General features: G+C 35.7%; 1 protein-coding gene across 10 annotated transcripts in view; it reads left to right on the top strand.

The window, feature by feature from the left end:
* The window catches only part of MAP4K3 (mitogen-activated protein kinase kinase kinase kinase 3), a 187,610-nt gene that overhangs the window by 116,729 nt on the left and 52,235 nt on the right, over window positions 1–18,646 (top strand). For 7 of the 10 annotated variants that reach the window (XR_004385506.1, XM_032881982.1, XM_032881984.1 and 4 more), the window contains 9 exons: window positions 3,793–3,835; window positions 5,345–5,417; window positions 8,455–8,586; window positions 8,787–8,849; window positions 8,938–9,019; window positions 9,113–9,223; window positions 11,549–11,627; window positions 15,087–15,145; window positions 16,576–16,638. Coding sequence is in view for 9 of the 10 variants with exons in the window: in XM_032881982.1 (XP_032737873.1) it covers window positions 3,793–3,835; window positions 5,345–5,417; window positions 8,455–8,586; window positions 8,787–8,849; window positions 8,938–9,019; window positions 9,113–9,223; window positions 11,549–11,627; window positions 15,087–15,145; window positions 16,576–16,638 (705 nt within the window). In the remaining variant the exon portion in view is untranslated. The remainder of the gene's footprint in view (window positions 1–3,792; window positions 3,836–5,344; window positions 5,418–8,454; window positions 8,587–8,786; window positions 8,850–8,937; window positions 9,020–9,112; window positions 9,224–11,548; window positions 11,628–15,086; window positions 15,146–16,575; window positions 16,639–18,646) is intronic. The other 3 variants (XM_032881986.1, XM_032881983.1, XM_032881985.1) reach the window with 1 other exon arrangement.

Raw genomic sequence — 18,646 nt, 5'->3', positions numbered from 1 at the left:
TTCTCCTTTCATTTATTTTTCTTTTACCTTCTTCCTTGTTCATCTTTTCTTCTACTTCTTTCCCCCTTTTGTTGTCTGAAGTTTTCTTTGACATAAAGGTCAAAGGGGGGCGGGTATCCTGTTGCTCTTTGAGTCCCTGAAAGCTATGGACCCTCTTCTCAGAAAATGTCCTTATGCCCAGCCTTCATATTTTGCATAAAATTTCAGTGGACTGTCAGATCGGCTGCTGAGATCCTTTACTTTAAGTATTTTTTATAAGCCACTTAAAAGACATAAGCAAAGAGCTTTGGAGTTCATAGGGAGAAGAGATCATAACATAAGTAAATCAAGAAAGGTAATGTGTCATCAGCACCTAGATGATCTGGAAAGTCTGATAGATTTTTGTCAGAAGTGGAGGTTGGAGTGCCTTCCAAGCAGAGGGAACAGTGAAGCAAAGATACCGATGTCAGAAAGTGTGGGGTCATTAAAAGGGAGCATAAAAGTGTGGGGAGCATAAAAAGCCTTACCGTTTTATTGAAGAGAACGTGTGAGAGTAACAGGAGATGGGCTTGGCTCCATTACACGCAGAGTTGTGTGCCAAACTTCAGAGTTTGCGCCTAACTGGGGAGATTCAGCCCATCACTATTATTTCCACCCCTGTCTAAGCCACCGAGTTATTCTTTCTCACCAGCACTTTTCTAGCAGCCTTCCAGGTGCTCTGCTTGAATGTTTCTATACTCCTCCAGCTTGCAACCAGAGTGATCTTTTTATTTTTACTTAATCATTTGTGTATTTATTTTTAAAGATTTTATTTGTTTGATAAAAAGAGAGAGAAATTGAGAGAGAGATAAATAAATAGAGAGAGAAAGAGCCAGAGAGCACAAGCAGAGGGAATGGCACAGAGAGAGGGAGAAGCAGGCTCTACACTGAGAGGGGAGCTAGATGCGGGGCTCGATCCCAGGACCTCAGGATCATGACCTGAGCTGAAGGAAAACACTTAACCATCTGAACCACCCAGGCACCCCCAAAGTGATCTTTTTAAATCACAGCTCATCACTCTTCTGTCTATAAACCACCTTGGCTTCCTACCATACTCAGTGTAAAATCAAGATTTTTTTTTTTTTTTTTTTTAACTATACAATCCTGTAAGGTTAACCATGATCTGGCCCCTGATTTTCTCTTTGACCTCATCTCATGCCTCTCCATTTCACTCATTCGGTTTCAGCCACACTAAACTTGATGTTTTTGGAATATGTATTCTGGCACCAAGGCTTTGTGTTTGCTGTATCCTCTTCCTGGAATGTTTTTCTCCCAGATTTTGGCATGGCTCTGCACCCTCACTTCATCCAGATCTCTGCTCAGATACCACGGTCTTTAAAGTACTTATCTCTTTCTGCCTTTGAATCATTGCTTGTGTCCATTCATTCATGTGTGTGTGTATTCATTTTTAGATTTTCTTTCTCTCCTATTCAGTGTAAACTTCACGAGAGCTGGAACTTTTATTTTTTACTGTATTTGTTACTACAACCCTAGAGCTTAAAATAGCAGTTGGTTGCTCAGGGAGAGAGGAAAGGAAGGGTGGAAGGAAAGCAGCTTCAAAGGCCGTAGATGCATGTGTTGTGATATAGACTATAATAGGAAAATTTACCTGGAGCTGGGGAGAGACCAAACTGAGCACTGTGGCAGACATCTAGGTAGCTGGGGCCCAGATCAAGTTAAAATCCGTGCTGTATCGTCGGTTAAGTGCCCAACTCCTGATTTTGGCTCAGATCATGATCTCAGGGTTGTGAGGTTAAGCCCCATACCAGGCCCTGCTCTGGGCCTGGAGCCTGCTTAAGATTCTCTCTCTCTCTCTGCCCCTGCCCCCTCCTCCCTCTTAAAAAAAAACTCCTCGCTGTAGTTCTTTGTCCCTCCTTTTTCTTGTTTCTCCCATTATTCCTTAGTGCTGCAGTAATATCAGGTGCTGCAGTCTTACATTATGGTTTCCTCTTTTTTTGGATGGAAAGGGTTTCCTAGTATTTTTCGTTTAAGCCTATAATTACGTGATTGATTTGATTAAAGAGCCTGCTTGCTTTCGCTTGTTCATTTAAAAGTTATAGAAAAGGCAAAAAATAAAATTTAAAAAGGCTGTGCATCTTGGGACACAGTATTTCTACCTCTTCTAAAAGCTTTGAGCTTATTGAAGTGGTAACTTGGGCTCAGGTCAGGAAGTAGGAGTAGCTAAAGTGCAACTAGGTCATTGTAATGGGAAAACACTGAGTTATTTCCTCTCTGTGTAGGGAAAAGCCCAGTTCTTCCCTACTGTGTGCTTCTTTCCTGAGTCTACTTTACTTCCTCACACAGAACACTTCACTTCTGACACTTTTGGTCACCAAACGTGTGTTGGTTTCCCCCACAACAAGCAGTTCTCTGTGACACCAGCTGGGTGTCCATACCATTTAACTCAGTTCTGACACTGTTTCCTGGAGGTAGCATCAGATCCCACAGATACGGGCTTAGTCCCACAGGACTGTCCCTTCTCCCATCACACACACACACAAACACACACCCTCCAGATAATAGGTTGCAAGCCCAGGTTATCAGCTGTGCTTCTGAGCATCTGGCTGTATAGCTCAGCGGTTCCAAAGACCCCCTTCCTGGGTTCAATTAATTTGTTAGAGTGGCTCACAGAACTCAGGAAATTGTATACATTTACCAGTTTATTAAAGGATTTGGTAAGAGATACCAATGAACATCCAGATGGGAGCGATGCATAGGGCAAGGTATGTGGGAAGGGTTGTGGAGATTCCATTCCTTCTCCAGACATGACCCTCTCCTAGGACCTCCACCAACCTGGAAGCTCTCTAAACCCCATTTTATGGAGGCTTCCTCTTCAGGCGTGATCAGTCATTAACTCCATTTCCAGCTCCTCTCCCTTCTCAGGAGATTGTGGGGCAGGGCTGAAAATTCCAAGCTTCTAATCATGGCTTGGTCTTTCCGGTGACCATCCCTTATCCAGGAGCTGTCCAGGATCCCACTCATAGTTGCTTCATTAGAACAAGAAGACACTCCCGTCACCCCGTGAAATTACAAGTGTTTCAAGAGCACTGTGTCAAGAACCAGGGTCTGAGATCATACAGTAGAACAAAAGATGCTCCTAGCGCTCTTGTCACTTCAGAACTTACTAGGGTTTCCAGAGGGCCATGCCAGAAACTGGGGGGAGAAACCAATCTATATTTTCTGTTATCTCACAGTCATGTAGACGGTGACATTTTGATTTGGTGGGCCCGTGGCTAGTTGTTTATCTTCTGAACAGGCCTAAACGGTGGGCAGACATGTTAAGATAGACAGCCTCATGTACTAAGCAGCAAGGTTCAGTCTTAAAAACCAGCACCATTTTATCAATGATCAATTCCTATGAAGGGAAATTTGTGGATTTTTTGAACAGAAATAAGTTTAAAATGTAATAGAAGGAAGTGAAAATGCCAATATAAGGTCACATTTTAGTGCAGTCACAGTGTTTAATCAGTAAGAAAATAACATTTAGATGAAAAATAATACATGATTTTTATTATAACATTCATATTGTGTTAATAGCATCCTTTTGCAAGGTGGAAATTTTGTAAGAATAGTCAGATTGACTAAAATGTGGATGGTAAGTTTTCCTGTGAATATAATGATGTGTTGGGGATACTTTAGTTGGGGATACTTTAAACTTTTAAGTATTTCTAGGTCTAAGGCTGCTACTTGTGTTTATTTTAAATATGAAATTTGGTCTATTATATGTTGTGTCTGAAAAAATGTTTCTTACTTTAAAATGTTCTCACTTTGAAGGGAGCTAACATTCTATTAACGGATAATGGTCATGTAAAATTGGGTAAGTAAATTAAAATTTTGTCAATTGTTCCAATTTATTCAAGAACATAATAAGTTTGTATTTTGCTTTGCTAGGACTAGGTTTTTCCCTCAGCATTTCTGTATTTTTAGGGGAAAATCTCATTGTGGGGCATATGTAACCTCTCTGTATCTCGTTCCTTTTCCCTTAAACAGGGATAAAGTCTGATCTTCACATATGACAGATTTGTTGTAAAGATACAATAAAATAATAATTCTTTAGAGATCCTTTTACCTATAACCTGAGGAATGTGACTTTTAGTAAGAATAATCTGTACAGAATTACCTTGTGAACAAAAAACAAGGTAAACAAACCAATCCAAAAAATCAATTGCAACCAGCAATCCTACATCCTTTACATTAGCTTTTAAAATAAAATACAGTATTACTTATATAAGAATGTAGTACTGATGTTGGTGGTTGCTTTATTTCAAACTGTACCTTTTGTTTTGTAACTTTTGATTATGACTGAAATAGAGTTTAAACCCTAAATAAGTTTGAAAGTTTAAGACTGCAAACATGTATAGTATAGTAGTTTTTATAAATAAGATCATAGCTGTTAGGTGTTAAATGAAGTATTTAATAAATAAGAAAATTATTTTGAATTACATATTACTATAAGATAAATCAGAAATTTTAAAAACACAAAATTGTTTTGAACTGTAGCCTGCAATACAACTAATCAGATTTAAACGTATATAGCTGAAAATTAACACGTAATAAAAATTTTCCAAACCTCCTCTAAAGATGAAAAAGCATTTATCTTAACTATTGATGGCTTAGTGAACAGTTTCTGTCAGCAGTTTAATATTTTGTGTTAATATTATGTGCCTTCCTGGCTAACATCCTATATAGATCTTGGTTAATAAGGACTTAGAAATGACCGTTAAAAACTGGAAAATATTTAGAACTCAGCATACTTAAAGAATAGCAACAAATTCTACATAAAAACAGATTTCCTGATAGTGATTGGTGTTGGTATTAGACTGTATTGCTGAGGTGAGAGTTTGTAGAATATTCTGTTTGGATGTCTTTTCAAGCTAGGGTAGATTTGCCAGTAGATTATTAGTTTGTTTGATGTCAGTCATCATGAATGTGGCAGGAAGTGAATGGAATATATTACTACTTACCATCCCTTCCAGTGATTTTCCTTGAATTTTAGGTCCTGGGAATTTGAAATTATATTATTAAATCTGGCAGCTTAAATTTTTTCAGCTGTTTCTCATCAAAATCATTTGATCTTGACTTATTGTCATTTGATTCATGCAGGGATATATGGGAATATATTTGGCTGTGATACAAACTGACTACTTTGTGATATCTTTGTGCTAACCCATAAAAGTTAAAAATTTTAATGTGATGTTTAAGAATATCTCATTTCTATGAAATTAGTTTAATGAAAAGAATTATTAAAAGTTATTTCTCATGTTACCGTAAATAGTTTTACTTTCCCTCAGCTTTCTTTTCTAAATGTTTCTTATTTTTTTAATAGCTGATTTTGGAGTATCTGCACAGATTACAGCTACAATTGCCAAACGGAAGTCTTTCATTGGTACACCATATTGGTAATTGTATTTTAATTGACATTTTAACTTTTTGTTATTCTATCATTATTGAATACAGCATTTATTGAAAAAAAAATAGACTGGCCAAAATTTTTAGCACTAAAACAGATTAAGACTGGCCAAAATTTTTAGGACTAAAACAGATTAAGAAGATAATCGGTAGCTTAAGCAATTTAGGCATGTACACTTGTAGATGGATTACACAGCCAAGGAATATTTTATCATGTTTATTTTCATTAAGAGCAAAAGGCTTTAAAAAGATGGATAATGGCTTTCGGGAACCTTGATACAAAGGAACTCTTACTGACTCTCTGGGGTCCAGCATGGTTTTTACACATACTTAGTAAATGTTTGTCGAACTGATTTCCAACTCCAGCTTCAGAGATTAAAAGCTAATGTTATTTCTCTTCTAAGAAAGTAAGAACTATCTTGGGAACTTGTGAAATTGTGAATTAGGCAAAGTAAATTTTGGGACAATTCTCACACTTCATCTCTCTCTCTAGTATCATGTCTTTACCACATGAATTCTAGGGATGTAGAACAGAATGGAATCTCTTGTCCAAAGTGACTAAGATTGGCAGTTACTCAGTTAATAAAAAATGTCTGTTCAGTGGCACATCTCAAAATTTAATACGTATATACCTTAAATATTTTATTTTAATTTAAGGTATATCAGTGTACTTTTTTTTCTTTGCCATGGGACCTTTTCTTTGGCTCACTAATTAGAGTTCTGTCTTAAGAATATAAACAGTACCCACGATGCCTCAGCTGTATTTCTTGGGTTGTGTTTCTCTAAAATGCAGTGAGAACTTGGACGTATAAAGCATGTGATTTGTTTTTTTAAGTCCGATGTATGAGGTATAAATTCAGCCTTATTCCGTATGCAGTTCTCTCAAGGTTGAGAAACTTATATACTGTGGTAGTGAGAAATACTACCATAATCAATATAAAAGATAGGTTTCCAGCACCCAAGGAAGTATTCTTTTGTCCCCTTTTAGTAAATTCTGTTCCCTCGTCCCTAGCCTCTGTCAACACCCAGTGTGATTTCTGTCTCTCTAGTTTTGTCTTTTCCCCGAATGTCATACAAACGGAATTACACAGTCTGTAGCCTTCCTAGTCTTTTGCAGTTGTCATATTCTTCACCTAATTTGCCAGGTCTTCTGATTTTATCTTTAGAAACTTGTCTTTAACAGGGTTTTTGGAAGCATTCACTTTAATTTTCATAACTCTTTTCAACTTCATAACAAACCAGTTTTTTATAACAAATATTATTATTTATTGTATTATATAACACATATATATAATGAATAAACAGACTCAGAGATGAACTCAGTTGACAGTGGTAAGCATACAGCCTAACTGGCAGAAGTAGAAGTACACCAGCTGGACAATTTCACTTATATTTTATAGAGGAGTGGAGAACATCATCTAACATGGCAAGCCAGGCATATCAGCTTTATGCACTTTGATTCTCTGCAAGTGCATTCCCCCCAGCAAGCTGGAAACTAGCCAGCAATAATAGGAAAGTGGGAATGATAGCTGTCAGTAGTAAGAAAGATAGTTGCACATCATCTTAAGTCAGAGAGAACCTCTCAATTCACCGTTGTAGCTTGCCATCACTACACAGCTGTAAAGTAATAACTGATATACTTTAAAATTACTTTTCTTATAATAATTTGAATATTTTTAAGAAGTACTTTAGGATTAGAAAGATTTTAAGAATTAGCACCTTGAAAACTAAAGGGTTGGGGTGTGTGTGTGTGTGTGTGTGTGTGTGTGTGTGTTTAATTTCACTGACTTATTTGACTTGCCTGAAATCATACTAGGAAGACAGATGTGTATTTGCTACTTATTTAAATCATTCTTCCAGGGCGCCTGGGTGGCTCAGTGGGTTAAGCCGCTGCCTTCGGCTCAGGTCATGATCTCAGGGTCCTAGGATCGAGTCCTGCATCGGGCTCTCTGCTCAGCGGGGAGCCTGCTTCCCACTCTCTCTCTCTCTCTGCCTGCCTCTCTGTCTACTTGTGATTTCTCCTTGTCAAGTAAATAAATAAAATCTTAAAAAAAAAAATTAAATCATTCTTCTGATATTAAGAGTTGGTTATTTAAAAAAAAATTTTTTTTTAAGATTTTATTCATTTATCTGTGAGAGAATGAGTGAGAGAGAGCATGAGAGAGGAGAAAGTCAGAGAGAGAAGCAGACTCCCCAAGGAGCTGGGAGCCAGATGTGGGACTCGAGCCTGGAAGTCCGGGATCATGACCCGAGCCCCAGTAGCTCACCCAACTGAGCCACCCAGGCGCCCCAAGTGTTGGTTATTTTTAAAACTGTTGTTTAGGATTTAAAATATTTATATTTGAGAATTAGTATGATAATTTAAATCAGTCAAATGCAAATTTATAGAAATATAATTAGAATAAGACTATATAGGAAAGTTAAAAAAAAGAAAACTAAGTTTGGGTCACTTTCCTTTAAATAAATACACCTTTAAAAAGCAAACACTCATTTTTATAATTTCCACCATTATAATAAAACTGAAAAACTGCCAATTAACTTTATAGTAAATATGAATTAAGTACTAAATTAAGATTATTGATGTCCCAATAAATAGTTTTGGTCACATGAAAACAGAGGCCAGATTGCAATTTGTTGGTGTAAGTAGGTAGAGCTAAAAATTGTAGAACATTTATTGCAAGGTGTTATTTCTCTGTAAAATTCTGCAGAATTGTACAGAGGAAGTGATGGGAGATATGGACAAATATGGGATGTGTTGCTATATTATAATTGGTAAAGTTTTATAAACCTTTATAGTTAGTATAGCAAAGTAACCAAGGAGTCACCAGTAGGGTCTTGGGATGGAGAATCTTACAAAGTCAAGATCTTGGAAGAGATCTTTAATGTACTACCTATTTTTCAGATATCAGGGCCTAAATAGGCCTCAGCTTAGTTTCAAGTGCCTCTGATGGGAATATGAAAGAAAATACAATAAATAGAAGTTGTTTTTTATTTTCTTTTTTTTCTCTCCTGGAATATTTCCTTCAGGATGGCACCAGAAGTCGCAGCTGTTGAAAGGAAAGGGGGTTACAATCAGCTCTGTGATCTCTGGGCGGTAGGAATCACTGCAATAGAACTAGCTGAGCTACAGCCACCTATGTTTGATTTACACCCAATGAGGTCAGTGTGTCATAATTGAAGAACTCTATACTCAGATTAAGGGTAATCCCCTCCCCCTGCCCAGTATTTGTTACATCATGAACAAATAATATTCTTAGTCTTGCTCTACGTTATTAGTAGTAATAGTATTATTTAATAGTAATAGATTTACATTACTGTGAAATCTTAAAATGCTGTGTAATTTGTTGTTGATTTTTCAGAGCATTATTTCTAATGACAAAAAGTAATTTTCAGCCTCCTAAACTAAAGGATAAAATGAAGTGGTAAGTATTTTTGTGTTATTTACTTTATAATCATGAGTAAAAAAAAAGAAATAAAACTTAAAATTCTGTAATTTTCAAAATTTCTTAGGTCAAATAGTTTTCATCATTTCGTGAAAATGGCACTTACCAAAAATCCAAAAAAAAGACCTACTGCTGAAAAGTTATTACAGGTATTATTTTTGCCCTGAAATACGTCTTTTTTCAAAAAATAAAATGTTTACTCAGATTTCTAATGAGTGTTTTGTATTATGTTACTTTTATAGCACCCATTTGTCACACAACCTTTGACACGATCTTTGGCAATTGAACTTTTGGATAAAGTGAATAATCCGGATCATTCCACTTACCATGATTTTGATGATGATGATCCTGAGGTAGGAATTGTCTTTACCAACTAGTATATTTAACACATATGTATATAGGTATGTGCATCTCAATCAATTTTTTGAAGTTCCGGGTCTAGTTTAAATGAAAATCTCCTAAGGAAATAATTAAGTCTTTGACTCAGCCTCTCTTAGGGAAGTCATGTGCAGGGGTTTTCTTACTGGCTTCTTATGGGTGACTGTTTTCTGAAATGGCAAAGCACAATCATCTAATCCACTTGGTGAAATTACTATAGTTATTTCAAAGTAGTCATTTCAGATTATGTTGCCAAATGAATCGTCCACTATAAGAGAGAACACAAATGGGAAGCACTTAAACCAGTTGTTAGAATATACTCAAAATTTCGGTTTGGTTTTCCTCTTTTAAAAAATATCCTTGTACTGTACCTGATGAATTATTAGTAGTTAAAAAAAGTATAGGATTGCTCTTGTTAGTGACTAAAACCCTAATTATCCACTATGGAAATGTTTAAAAATAAGCCAGTATAGTTGTTAGGGAGTAACTAATGATAGAAGCATTGATATCAAAGGAAACCTCTCTTCTGTTGGCATATTTAAAATTCCTAGCTCAGCTAGTAATTGTGGCACCTAACATAAACTTAGTAAATGTGACATTGCAGAATTTTGTTATTGGGTGTGTAACTGCTGTGGATAGCCTTGACCCTGCCTCACAGGCTTTTTGGAAGGTACTTAAAATGGTATAAATTTCATTGGTGGTACTGCGGGAATGATAGCTGTCAGTAGTCAGACAGTTGCACATCATCTTAAGTCAGAGAGAACCTATCAATTCACCATTGTTCTAGCTTGCCATCACTACACAGCTGTAATTAAATGAGCTATCTGCCCCTTTTGTTCAAGGTTTGTAAAAGAGTTTGAAAACAAATGAGAATGAATGTGTTTTGTTTTTTTTTGCAAAAAAACTTATATAGATTATTTACTTGATAGAGTTTTCTTCTCCTACATGTTTATCCATTTACTATGAACAGCATTCTAAGATTTAATAATTTTACAATTAACCATTTAAACTGGGAAAGTAAAACTGTTCTCATAGGCAGTCGTAGATTTTATTCATGTTTACTGATGATAGTAATCTGTGTGACTAACCTGACATGATACCTATTTTTGCTACTATATATTGTGATCAGAAGTACAGGGGTTTTTCCCCAGCTCTCCTTCTAATTCGCTAGGCACCCTAATTTTGAGTCTCAGTGTTCTGATCTATAAAATGAAGAATAGTACTAGGTTCATAAGTTAATTTTGAGGACAAAATAAGCTCAGGTATATGAAAGCGCTTTATAAACTACGAATCACTGTATGTGTCAAGTTTACATACTTCCGTTTTGAAATGACTTTTGCTACTACTTTTCTACGTCAGTATTTTCAGTATTTGGGTCTTTTAGATTCATATTTATTTCCTGAGATGTGCCTATACTGAGAATAACTTGGGTCCTGTTCTTGATCTGCCTTTCGAATCTGATCATTTGAGCTCAAGTGTTTATGAATTATGTTTTCCACGAAGATATGCCTAAGAGTGTATCTCCTTCAAAGGTAATAACTTCAAGGGAAGCGTTTCACACGCAGAAAAAAAACCTGTTTGGTACATGAAATAGATGCTGGCATCACCTCTTAAGGTGAGATCTTAAAGTGTGTGGGATGGAGTTTCAGAGGCTTTACAGATAGGGCCCCTTGTGCTCCCCAAAAGATTGAAGGAATGTCTGTGATATAGCAGTGAGAACTCATCACCGCTCCACCTCTCCACCCACCCTCCCCAGCCCGAATGTTTCTCTCTGAGTGTGGCGATACACAGAGATTTTAATACAGTGAAAGGAAAGAAAATAGAGCACTACTCCTACAAGGAAAAAAAAACATAAAGGGGTGAAAATTGTGTTTACTAAGTAAAAGGACCACAGATCACAAATACCTTTAGCATCAATTCATTTTATTTATCTCATTATTTTTGGTAAAAGAACTTGAGGCAGATTTTTTAAATTAAAACAATTCTGTTGTGCAGCAAGGAAAGCTGCAGCTTTTGAACCGCTGTTGAATTACTGAAACACTCAATTTTATATATTTATATATATTCAACTCAGAGAACATTTATTGGGAAATTGCTGTGGACAAAATATATCCATAATCTTAGAAGCTCCCAGTTTATAGTTGCCTCTTTTTGAGGGGGAAAAAAAAATCACAGATTCATTATATTTTGTCCCATTTTTATATAAAATGGAGTATCTCTTTCACGTTTCAGTAATTTTGTGGACCAGGCTGTGACTTGATTGTCAAATGCCACATGTCATTGATTTTGGTCTTTCCTAGCCTCTTGTTGCTGTACCGCATAGAATTCACTCAACAAGTAGAAATGTAAGAGAAGAAAAAACACGCTCGGAGATAAACTGTAAGTATATACTATACACACTTCGTAATTTAACAATGAGAAATAAGATTTCAAGTTGTAATTTAGTTACAGTTATTTTTGCTTCATTTTCTTCCGATTAGTCTTTCTTAGTAAATCTTTTTAAATGTAGAGTTTAATTAAGGCAGAAAGAATTTGCTTTACCTTGTTCCCTGGGGAATTTTGGCAAGAGAGGGGATGTCGGATGTATTTATGTTGTTACAGTCTGGGAGGAGGAATAAAATTCCTCGACCAGGCAGGACAGGATAATCGAGGCAGTGTCTCTTAAACTGGTGGGTGTGTGACTCACCTAGAGAGCTTGTGGAAGTAGAGTTTCCCATTCCGTGGATCTGTGGCTGGGCTTGAGGTCCTTCACTTCGCACAAGCTCCCGAGTTCTGTAGGTGTTTATGGTTCCAGGGCCACACTTTGAATAGCAAGGAGAGGTGTAGAGATCTGCAAGCTGGCTCAGCATCTGAATGACCTGAGCACCTTTAAAAGTGGGTTTCCAGCCGCACTTTTCCATAGATCCTGATTCACTGGGTCTTGAGTCAGCCCAGGAATCTTTTAAAAGAGCCCCCAGGTATTTCTTACGGACACCCTTGTTATGGGCCCACTGAGACCATTCATTTACATGGCATCTGTGCTGTCAACCAGCCAGTGAAAACTCTGCCAGCGGGAATCTGCAGTTCTAGTGCCTAAACTTCTTTTTTCTTCTTGGAAGCATTAATTCTCTGTGACTTAGAATGCTAATTTAGTGCCATGAGGCTTCTGGGAACAGTTTTCCATGGGTTAAAGATTTATCCTGAGAGACCTGATATCCAGAATGACTAGTGAAGTTAGGCAGTATGGTAACTTAAGATAACTACTGGAAAGAAACTTTTCCCAATTTTTAGCTAGGTTAGTAATGATAATAGTACGTTTCATACTTTAAGATGAAGCCATCTCTTTGTCTGAAAAGCTAAATAAGTAGTGGCAGACACTATCACCATTTAATAGAAAAAGAAATGCAGAGATGCAGAGATTTGCCTGTGGGATGAAGTCATACACCACGTTAACAGCAAGCCTGGGATCTCTCAACTTCCAGCCCAGTTGTCTTTCACTAACACTGCTATGTTTCAGAAACCGCTTCATCATGGCTTGTGGATTTTATACTGCAGATCCTTTGCAGATTTTCCATTGAAACTTTGGCTGGACCATACACTTGTGTATTAAGTTCTTAGAAAAGCTTTGTGCTGGTGCTACTTGAAAATGCTCTTAAAAGAAAGAAACTCTTAACTGAGCGTTGCTGGGGAGAGGGGGGTAAGGAGAGGGTGGTGGGTTATGGACATTGGGGAGGGTATGTGCTACGGTGAATGCCGTGAAGTGTGTAAACCTGGCGATTCACAGACCTGTATCCCTGGGGCTAACAATACATTATATGTTAATAAAAAATTAAAAATTAAAAAAAAAAAAAAAAAGGAAAGAAACTCTTGAAAGAAAATACCTTGCATTGTACAAAAAGCCCAGAACTGGGATTTGGTACTTGTTTGCCAGCAGTTGGTTGTGTGAATATATATAAGATTACCTTTTAGGGCCCCTGAGTGGCTCAGCGGGTTAAATCCTCTGCCTTCAGGTCCGGTCATGATCCCAGGGTCCTGGGATCGAGCCCCACATCGGGCTCTCTGCTCGGCAGGGAGCCTGCTCCCCTCCCACCCCCCACCTACTTGTGATCTCTGTCTGGCAAATAAAAAAATAAAATCTTAAAAAAAAAAAAAAAGATTACCTTTTAAAGCTCCATCTGAAGCCAGATGATTTAAATTTGCTAATTTCCCTCCAAACATATTTTTCTGGAAATGACAACCTTAGTATATAACACACACACACACACACACACACACAATTATGTAGTTATATGACCCATATATATAAGCATTTCCTATTTTCTGATATACAAAAAGCAATTACAAGATGTCTTTATCATTTCTTTAATAATACAGATGGTGATCAGAGATATCTATGTTGTTGATTTAGAAAACTTTTTATTTTCAGTACTAATGAAAATCTAATATAAAGTATTTTTATCTTGTTATCCAGTTCTTTAAAAAAATTATATTATCAGGCTCTTTATTCCAAAGGGCAGTTCTTTCTGAATCATTCTTTACAAATTTGTATTAGTGATTCTTAGCTTCTAACTGCATAGGCCTGAATAGGCTACATGAAACTAGATGCCAGTACTCCTGTTTTTCTGAGGTTCTGATATGCCCTTCCTTTGGTGGGAGCAGGTAAAGTGTGGTAGACCTCTTCCCTTTTCCCCTGTTTGCCAGTAAGAAAGGTGTCATGTCCCTCTAGTGTGTTGTGATAGCAACCACCACTTTTAATAATTTATGAGTTTGATATTTGAGGCTTTTAAATCTTATACATATTCTAATATCTGCTTTCTTAGAATATTTTATGATTTTATGTGAGATGTGATAGAATAGATAATAATGTTGTTAACTATAAGACAGGCTTTGGAAAAGTTATTTTGATAATGTTTTAATGTTCACAGTTACTTGGTATCTCCATGCAACCAAGGTTTTCTCCTTATTAAACTAAATGGTGTTTAGGCAACATTCATCTGAAAATGGACACATTTGCAGAAAAGGTGTCATTCTTTCCCTTTTGGGAATCCTCTCTGCCTTCAGTTAAATATGATAAGTAAAAACTTCCTTTAAGAAATACATGCGGGGAAAGCAGGCCTGTTCACACTGTTCACATGTGACAATAACACAAGGCGGGTAGATCCACTAACTATCCTCTTGCAACTTTATTATAGATTTAATTTTCCTAATTGATGACAAATGTAGGTAAAGGCTGTTCACTAGGCTTCTGTCAAGGTGAAATATGTGTATTAATTTTAATACCTTACCAAAAGTTACCTTATGGTCCTTGTTGTATGATTGTGTATGGACAGGTATGAAGAATCCACTATTGAAGAAGCCTCGTTTGGAAGCGATAGGCCATCACTCTGCCATATTCATTTGGTCACATAGACCAGCCCTGGTCATGTGGGAAGGCACTACACACATTTATGAACACCAGGAGGGCAGGAATCGTTAGAGGCCATCTTGAAGGCTGGCTTCCAAAAGTACTCTGCCTCATTTGCGGTCTACCCACCTAAATCCCAAGTTTAGATTGCCTTTAGTTAGTGCTGGGTCACAGTAAGGTAGCAAGTTAGATCCTAACTGTAATTTTGCTAATCATCTTTTTTTTCCCTTTCTTTTTACTATGGAAGAGGTCTAGAATTAACAGATTAAGCTTTAATATCCTACCTAGACTTTATTGGGCTTTTTTCAGCCAACAGATTTTTCATTTAAATCTTTGGATTGTAATCACTATATGATAGATGATAAAATTAAATGTTTTGCCATAGAGTAACTTAAAAGTATTACGTCTTTAAGAACATAGATACAGATCATGGCTTTACTTCTTTTCTTTTTTAGTTGGCCAGGTAAAATTTGATCCACCCTTAAGGAAGGAAACAGAACCACATCATGAACTTGTAAGTAGTGTAGTCTTGGAATGTTAACACTGAAAATAAATATTTTAATTAGTCTTTGTGATATTGGTACTGACTAAAAAAATCTAGTTATTGATATTTTCAAAAGCACTTGGGGAAATAAAAAGGTAAGTAATTCTGAAATTTATAAAAAATAAATCTGTGTTGCTGAAATTGAATATTCTCAAAATTAGGAGAAACTAGTTTTATCATTCTCTGATTACATGTTTTTAATGTTGGCCTCTTTTTTTTTTTCTTCCATTTTTGTTTCACAGCTTTTGAGGGGCTTTTTAATATATATTTTAATATATATATTTAATATATTTAATTAATTAATATATTTATATTAATATAATATATTATAATATATAATATATAATATAATAATAATTAATACATTTAATATTTATATATATTTAAATATATATATTTTTTATATATGCATTTATTGGGATAAATGACACTATTTTAAATTAGGATGTTGGGCCAATAAAAACACATCTCACTGAATTTATGGGCAGTCTTTTAAGAGTGTAAGCCAGTTTTCTAAACATCAGGGTAGAGTCAGATCTGGACTAAAACTCAGGAGAGTCTAGGCATACACAGTAGATCAAATCTGTCATTCATTTAAGGCTTTGCTAACTACATGAAGTTCTTTTCATGATTCTTTTTAATGTTTTATATATGCCTTCCAGGCATATGATAATATATTTTTAGAAGCAGTCTTAGAAGCAACATGTTTTGCAAATATTTGAGATGATAATATTCTATGGAAGAATAAAAAGTAAGACTTAAACAACAAAATTAATCTTAATGAAATAGTTTCCTGCAGCTCCAGATTGTAGGTTTCATTTTTTTCTTTCCTATTCAGTAATGAGAAGGAAGTAACTGTGAATAAGTACTAAGGATTGAAATGGGAACTTTCTTCTTAAATTTAACGCTTATTTTTATCCCATTTGACTAAACGCATACGTACAAAGTGTATCTTTAGCCTTTAAATTATGGAGTTATTCTGATTCAGTATACCAGCATGGAGGAAAGGAGTGTTAAGTAAAAATTCTTTAAGTGATTATATTAAAATACTTAAGCCCAACATTTATGTAGAGGATGAAAGAAGGTTAAGAACAAAAAGTAATCTAGTGATGTTTATAACTGCTAATAGTATTTTGTTAAGGCAGTTGGAGTTTTCTGTTTCTATTTTTAAGTTGGCATTGCATGTATTTAAATTCTGTACTAATTTAATAACTGCATCACAGAGCAAAGTTGTTGCATTATTGATATTTTAGAAGCTCCTTGATATGATTTGACTTCACATTTGCCTTAATAAAATTATGTTAGCAGGACTTACCTCACTTGTGACAGTTTCCCTTTGTGACTTTGTGGCTTTTAGTCTAAGTGTAAATAACTTGGGTTTCTTGGTCTCTGCTAAACAGCCCGACAGTGATGGTTTTTTGGACAGTTCAGAAGAAATATACTACACTGCAAGATCTAATCTGGTATTTCTTATCTTCTGATTTTCTTTGTCAGCATTGTTTAGTCTTAATTGTTTTTGGTTTTTTTGATCAAATATTTTGTCCAATTTTAATGAACCAGTTTAAGCATTATTTTTTAAGTACCTGCCATTTAGCAAGGTTCCTTATATTGATTATAGCCATTTTTTTCCAAATCAAGTTAAGTAGATTTGTCTACTCAAATATATTATAATAAAAAATTTTAAATTTTTCCTTTTTTAATGAAAAGTACTCGGTTTTCTCATATGTATTTTTTTTAAATTACTTCTTCATACAAAAATGTTGAGTTTTAATACTGTGACTTATTTTAATGAACTAGAAGCCATCCACATATATATGTGCGTGTGTGTATATATATATATATACACATATCCATTCATATATATTAAACAACTTTTATATATTATATATTAATGTTTCCATATAATTTTTAAAAATAGCATCCCTAATTAACAATGAAATGAGTCTCAGATGAAATTTTAACTTTGTAGCATTAAGTAATATCCAGTTTTCTCAGGCTGAAATTGGGATTTTTAAAGCCTCCCTGAAGTTATAAATATTAAGGCTGTGTTATCATTAGGTAAGAAAAGAGTAAAATTAACCCTGGTAAATATTAAATAAATACTACTTTTAATAGTTGCTATTAAATGTTTTTTTTTTTTCCTCTGTAGCTAGCCAAGGCTCCAAGTTGCCTCCATATTTACTCCTAGATTTTACTTTTTGCCTTTTCATTGGAATTTTCCTTCTCTTCCCTTTCTCTCTGCTTTAATAACGTACTTCTTTCAATTCTGGTTGGCTTAAATGATTATATACATTCTTAAATCTATGCCTTATAATATTTGTAGAAAGCGGAGGAGACTATTTACACATAATTTCTCTGGGAGGAAGTTGTCTTGATGGGCAAAAAATATTTGGGCATACAAACTTCCAGCCATGCAACAAAATATGCAGTGGCTTGCCAACAGGTGGTGACTGTTAATGACAAGAGGCTAACATATATAATACGCGCTATGGAAATCAGAGAAATGCTTTTGGGTTAATGTGGCTTATCTGGCCTCTGGAAGGGACTAGGACTGATTTCATTGTAGGAACCATTATAGATTCTTCAGGAGGAGAATGGGCGGATGCCTCCAATGTTTCATGGGAATTGATATGGGAATGGTCATCAGCACGGACCACCGTTTTGAGAGATGGCAGATAAAGAGCTGAAATTCCAGAAGTGGCCATACTACTACTAGAATTATGGGATTAGCTCAAAAGAGGAAGATTGAAGTCATCAAAGAAGAAATGGTAGATGGAACCATGAGACTGCATATGTTCACTAGTTAGGGCTGAAGGAGGATGGAGTGCAGAAAACAGTTTACCATGATGGGTGATCTCTGTGTTTTGCGGTTAATGGTAGAACCAACATGGGAGAGAGGGAAGAAGCAGTTGAAAAGCTGGAAGAATCAGTACATGGACTGTCAAAAAAGAAAGAAGGATGCATCAGATGATCCAGAGAGGACCAGAAGGTGTAAGGATTGAGAATTAACTGTCCAAAGGGGCAAGAGAGATGAAATGTCTGAAGAAAACAGTAATTTTCAGATTAAAGATTTTTTTAGAATTACACATATGTAGGCTAGAATGACAGTGAAATTCGTTGTGGAAATAAAACCACAGAATCAGAAGTTTAAATTGACTTACTTATCAATATTGTCTAGAAAAAATAACAACAAACCCAGAAACATAGTCTAGAATTACAGTTACTCCTTTCTGTGCCCTATGTTTCTGGAACTAGCCTAGTAACCCAAATAAGCTGTCTTGGTTCTGTTCCCTGAATTGCCCCTACCCCCAAGTCGTCAGGAGTTTCTTATGATAGAGGGCTTTAGGGACAGTCAACTAGTTAGATAGTCCTGGCAGAAGAGGGATGAACGACATATTTGTCACATTCTACAGTTTATAAAATCAGTCTTCAAAAGTTCACTTTTGATGATAATAAAAGCTAACATTTATC

The sequence above is a fragment of the Lontra canadensis genome, unplaced genomic scaffold (assembly GCF_010015895.1).
Source record: "Lontra canadensis isolate GAN:19392208 unplaced genomic scaffold, GSC_riverotter_1.0 scaffold78, whole genome shotgun sequence".
Lineage (NCBI taxonomy): Eukaryota > Metazoa > Chordata > Mammalia > Carnivora > Mustelidae > Lontra > Lontra canadensis.
The sequence above is the reverse complement of the archived record's forward strand: the minus strand, read 5'-3'. Positions and strand labels throughout refer to the sequence as shown.